At 43.5% G+C, this 5,915-nt stretch overlaps 1 protein-coding gene across 2 annotated transcripts; it reads left to right on the forward strand.

Annotated features, from left to right (window-relative positions):
- Positions 1 to 234: 234 nt before the first annotated feature.
- POLR1G (RNA polymerase I subunit G) lies at positions 235 to 5,322 on the forward strand. 2 transcript variants are annotated; one of them, XM_075608780.1, is made up of 3 exons: positions 235 to 449; positions 4,052 to 4,175; positions 4,847 to 5,322. In XM_075608780.1, the coding sequence occupies exons 1-3, from the start codon at positions 401 to 403 to the stop codon at positions 5,232 to 5,234; spliced, it is 561 nt and encodes a 186-aa protein (XP_075464895.1). In that variant the 5' UTR covers positions 235 to 400; the 3' UTR covers positions 5,235 to 5,322. The 2 variants fall into 2 exon arrangements, with proteins under 2 accessions (XP_075464895.1, XP_075464896.1); XM_075608781.1 differs by lacking the exon at positions 235 to 449 and adding an exon at positions 1,289 to 1,416.
- Positions 5,323 to 5,915: the final 593 nt, after the last annotated feature.

Below are 5,915 nucleotides of genomic sequence, written 5' to 3' on the forward strand. Positions count from 1 at the left end.
ACTTTATCAAGGAGACTTCTTGATAAAGTACCAGTAGGTACGAAACGCGTAGGAGGGTACTTACCTCCATTTTTTAACATGGACCAATAAAGATTACATTTTATTAGTATCCTTGCCTGGGACCCACTCTATTTTTGGCTGTGCATTGGAGTGCTTTTCCTTTGTGCACCGTCTAGAAGCCTGGAGCAAGTAGAGTGTGATGCTGCTGGAAGAGATGCTGTGTGATACCCTGAATAAAGTACCTTTCAAGATACCTCTGCCTCAGGTGTCAGTTCCTGGGCAGGAGGGAGGTATGTGTGTAGTGATGGGGGCTGACACCTATGCTCCGTGGGTTCCATCACTGCTGGAGGCGCTGACACCATTGTGAAGAACCCAGAGACCTGTGCGAGCCAGTCCTGTCATGTCTCATACCATCAAGCAGACTACTCAGACCTCCTGCAAACCAACAGGTATTGCCCCATACCAGCGTGGTATTGCACCCACTCCCATACACTGGTCCCTAAGTGAGGTTGGGGGGGGGGGGGGGGAACACGTGTTACATTTCTAAATAACATTCTTCATCACCAACGATTCTCGCACACGTCGCACCTTTCACCATTTTGTCCAGTATTTTTGGACAAGCCATCTGGCAACCCTACGGGGCTACTGGTTTAGCTTGTTAACGCGGCGGCGTCTCCTGGCATCCTCCTGCATCTCCCCCCGCAACTCCTGTGAACATGGCTGCTCATTGCCATGACAATGGAACACTACGTGATGTCACAGCATCATGTGACACCGATTGCCATGGTAACAGAACGCTACGCGATGTCACGCCGCTATGAGGCAGACATGGTCATTTGACGCCGCGCAGCACCGTTCACGAGAGTTGCAGGCAAAGAAGCAGGAAAATACCGGTAGAAGCCGCCGATAAGAGAGAAATTATTTTACATTTATCTCCAGGTTAGCAGTAGAAGGTGGCAACCCTGGTTACAGACCTAATATGTGAGGCAGCTTTAGTATAAATGTATGTATGCCTTCTGTATCTGTCAATATACAATGTATCTATGTATTTATGACATGTAAATATACATCATATAAAGTGTGCTGCATTTTGCTTTATTCCTGTTTCAATAAAGTTTTATTGATATGAAAAAACACAGCAGCCCCCCTATACTCCCTCTGGACTGTACCACTTCTACCTGGGGAGTTTAATTGCGGTATTGCCACCTCAGGAGACAGTTATATACCTCTGCAGTAGCTATACCAGCCGCTAGGGGCAGTACTATGACAGATGGGTAATAAACGCGGCGGTTTAAAGGTTAATTTATACGTCCACACTTTCTATAATGGATGCTGCTGGGTGGGCGTGGTTAAAGTGACGTCGCGAGGAAGTGACGTTGAACAGTAACGTAGAGAAAGGCGTGATGGAGATTCCAGGTAAGATGGCGGCGCCCATGCTGCATGTTATACCATCAATACTGTACTCTATTACTCGCCCATGTCAGAATTTCTTGCAGCTATTACAGTGACACATCAGATACTGCACTAAACACGCAAATCGCCGCAAAATTCCCGTTTATACCCCATTCATTCTCCCGCAGATCAACTATACACAGTTAATACTCCAGTAATTCTCATTAATACTCATTGTACGCGATGGTGTCTCTTGAATTTGCTGTCTGATACTACATTAATACCCCTGATATACCTGTTATACTCTATTTCCCCTTATTAGTACTTCTTTTAATGCATCATAATACTCTTAATACCACTGTATTGCTCGCTGCTCAATTTGTTCTTTTATTAGTACCCATTGTTACAATATTATGGCAGAAATAACTATCCGGCACTATATAAATGCCTTTGCTATCTCTAGCTTACCATCTTGATATACCTAATACTGCGCTAATACTAGGCAGTACTTTCAGTTTCCCCCTACTCTTCCACTATTACATGATAATATTCAAGTAATATCTGCTAAATACCCCTTGATATTCACTTAGACTATACTAATACCTAGAAGTGCCCCAGTAATACTTACATTATTTCTGAGTGTATTGCTTTAAAGGTATAAGTGTCCATGTTACCCATAAAATATGGTATTACCTTTGTAATTACTGAAATTATAAGGTTTTTAGCAGCACCTAGAAATGAAGTCTAGAGAGGTGACTACCCAAATGGTGCACAGGAACAAGGAGGAACCCTAATTCCCTCCAAAGTTACAATATAAAACAAAGAATTTATTCCCAGCACTCAAAAAAGAATGATTGAGATGGAGTATGTCAAAATATATTTACTGATCTATAAAGATTTGTACAAGGCAAACAATATTGCATATCCATGATACGTAAACAACTGCTAGGGACTAAATAGCACATCGAAATACTACTACATTACATAGACTAAAAAAATCCTAAACGGGGAAAGGGAAACACAGTAAGGATAGACAAGGGGAAAGAAAAGGGGAGGGGGTAACAGGGGAATAAAAGGGGGCAACAAATGTTTCGAGGCACCAAGCCCCTTCTTCTGGCCCATTCCCTTAGATCAAACCAATCCAGGTACTTCCCTTAACCCTGTCACAAACAGGTATTCCCTAATAGCATAAACCAAACATCCTCCACCCCTCCCTGGGTTCAATGGGCGTGCCCCTCAACCCGTTTTGGCCACGCCTCCCGGCGTCGAAAAAAGTCAGCTGCAGATCGCGGTGCAGTGATTTGCACGCGCCGCCGGCAAGCAAGGCAGCCGTACGGACGCGTGCAGCGGGTCCTCGGACTAAGAACAGGCAGTCCAATAAAATGTAGTATAAATACTGTAGCTACTGGATAAAGTTCACTCATGAAGAATTACCACAATGATATTGCATTAGTATGACCCTACTGTTATGGGAACAGACTAGCACAGACAACTGTGGTATGAACACTCTAGTATTCTAAACAAACCTAGTACTGTCTCATACACTTGCAGTAAAACACGCTACCATTTAGAAAAAACAGCAGACTGAGAGAAACAACATTGTGATGCTGTACTAGACAATTTAAATTACTTTATTGGTTGTGCTGAAGTTCTTATAGTTGTATTTTACTTTTATATTGCTCTAATTGAGCTTAACCATTGAGCTGTTCCTATTCGTCCCATCCATTTGTTTCTCAACCTCAAAAAATTGAAATTATCCCCCCAAAACAAAAGCACTACTCTTATTGCTACAAAGTATACAGGAAATATGGAGAACAAAAGCGCACTAGCAAAAACGGAGCAGGAAGGACCCAAACTCAAAAATGAATTAAAAGGGCACTTTAATGTGACAAAAAACCCATCCAACGTGTTTCGAACGTCACAGCGTTCTTTTTGACCTTGAAAAAGAACGCTGTGACGTTCGAAACGCGTTGGGTGGGTCTTTTGTCGCATTAAAGTGCCCTTTTAATTCATTTTTGATTTTGGGTCCTTCCTGCTCCGTTTTTGCTAGTGCGCTTTTGTTCTCCATATTTCCTGTATACTGCATATCTGAAGCTGCACAGCCTGCCTACCACTCCTAGGATGTGAGTATTGCTTATGTTCAGGGGAACCTGCCAATGAGACTGAGGGTGAGTGGGCTTGTACCATCTACCACCTGTCTTCAGGAGGATAGTACCCATACCAGTGCATATTAAGTATTATATCATACTTTTTTTTACCTTGGTTAGTGGTTTGGCTTACATTATATATTATACCTGCATTGGAGCGCTTTAGCCTATTTTTTCTATGCTACAAAGTATACCCTGAGTCGTCTGACCTTTTTCATACTTCTAATATATCCCTTGCTGATACTCACATTACTAATGAAGTACTTACAATAATACTCAGCAACACGCCATCCATATTTTTCCACTAAAGTATTTATGCTAATAATATATTTGTACTCATTGGTACTCCAGCTGCTGCCAACACAATTCACAGACTTCTTCAATATTCCCAGTTACTCCCTTCGACACCCCTTACTCCACAAATACCACTAAGAGTTGACACTCAATATCCCTCAGTATGATACTCCCCCCTGTAACGGCCTCCCTCTCTCTCTTCTTCCCGCCCCCATTAGGCAGATGTAGGTTTCGATGCCCCCTAAACTTTGAACCTGTGGCAGTAAGAGGGGCATCATTGACCTCTGACTCCGACACGGAGGTCTGGCTCATCAAGGCCCCGGCAGATTTTGTACCTGAGAGGTAATATTTTTTTTTTTTATTTATAAAAATGTTTTACCAGAAAGTAATACATTGAGAGTTACCTCTCGTTTTCAAGTACGTCCTGGGCACAGAGTTATAACAATACATGGTTACATTAAAAGAACAGACGTTATACAGTCAATTCACAGACATTTCATGGACAGATACGAGTTGGAAAATTGGGTACAGGGGATAAAAGGGCTCGTGAATTTCAAATTAAAATAGAGAAGCTTTAACATCACCAAACATCAGCGGACGGCAGTAAATGACTCTCGCCCTTAAGCTGCGCCAAAGGCTGTCCACCTTTGGGGAGACACAGATGTACACTGAAGGGGTTCAGGCTGAATGCAGCTGTTGATTCAGTCATTTGTCTTCCTGGCTCAATAACATTCCAGTGGGTGGAGTTGACGTTCCACATACTACAAGCAAAAGTTAACCCTTAGCACGCTTGTTCTGTGCAGAGGGGAGTAGTTCTTGGGTAACCCCAACAGGCGTCCGCCTTTTGGGTCAACGCAGATGTACACTGAAGGTGTTCAGATTGAATGCAGCTGTGGATTCAAAGTCCTTTATCGTAATAAGGGGGGGGGCAGTAATAATATTTAGGGTGGAGCCTTTTATCTGTATATCTATCTATGTAGCTCTTCTCACATTCCCTCTCCCCTCCCTTCTAGGTTTGACTCTCGCCATCTCCCCCTTTCTGGCAAAAAGACGCTGAAGGTTAAAGTCAACGGAAACCGGAAATTCTACGGAGTGACTGCTTCCCCCAGCTGTGTCATCCCTTGCCGGGCTTTACTGCCCCAGGGGAGGGAATCAGAAGGCAAGATTAGCTGCAGCCTCCCTTTTGAAGGCATGATCACCATCGCAGACACCCTGGAGGCAGATTCCACCCTCCAACCTGTCCCAGACAAGCCCCCATTGATGATCCCTGAAGGGTTAAAGCAAAGGTTCCTTCCGTTTGGGGCAGATGCCCCAAGAGGGCAACGGAGATTGGAAGAGGAACAGTTAGCAGCTGTCCCCGCAAGAAAAAAGAGGGGTAAGAAACGGAAGCATGAACGGTGAGGGGTGAAAACCTCTAGGACTGTGGAGTGGGCAAGGACTGTGTAACCCGTTTAAAGGCCAAAGAATAAAAGTGGTGGTATACCTTTAAGCGGTGTCATTGATACACTGCAATACTCACAGTGACCACAGGGTGTCACTGTTAGACCATATTATTATCCTTTATTTGTAAAGTGCCAACATATTCCGCAGCGCGGTACAGTATGCAGTAGAGTGACATCAATCGCGTAAACTGAATGACATACAAGTAAGGACAGACGAGTGCAAACAGGTACAGAAGGTAATGAGGGCCCTGTTCCTGAGAGCTTACAATCTATTGGGAGTAAGGGTCAATGTTGAAATAAAAAGTTGAAGTGGCTGCTCATTATGTATATCTTTATTTATTTAGCGCCACTCATGTACACAGCGCGTCACAGCAGTAACACACGTGGTAATTATATAAATAACAAATAATACAAATAACAGAATGGGAAGAAGTGCCTCAGACATAAGTGAAATTTGGGAAAAGGAGTCCCTGCCCCGAAGAGCTTACAATCTAATTGTGCTGGTTGAGTATGCCTCAAGGTGGATTTAAGTGTACAAAGGGAGGGAGGTGTTGCATGTTGAGTATGACCTGAAGAGAGGTTGTCTGATGGACTCAATCTTATCTGTGAAGTAGGGTGCAAGGTCTTGGGCCATGAGAAT

The sequence above is a fragment of the Ascaphus truei genome, chromosome 7 (assembly GCF_040206685.1).
Source record: "Ascaphus truei isolate aAscTru1 chromosome 7, aAscTru1.hap1, whole genome shotgun sequence".
In the NCBI taxonomy this organism is placed as follows: Eukaryota; Metazoa; Chordata; class Amphibia; order Anura; family Ascaphidae; genus Ascaphus; species Ascaphus truei.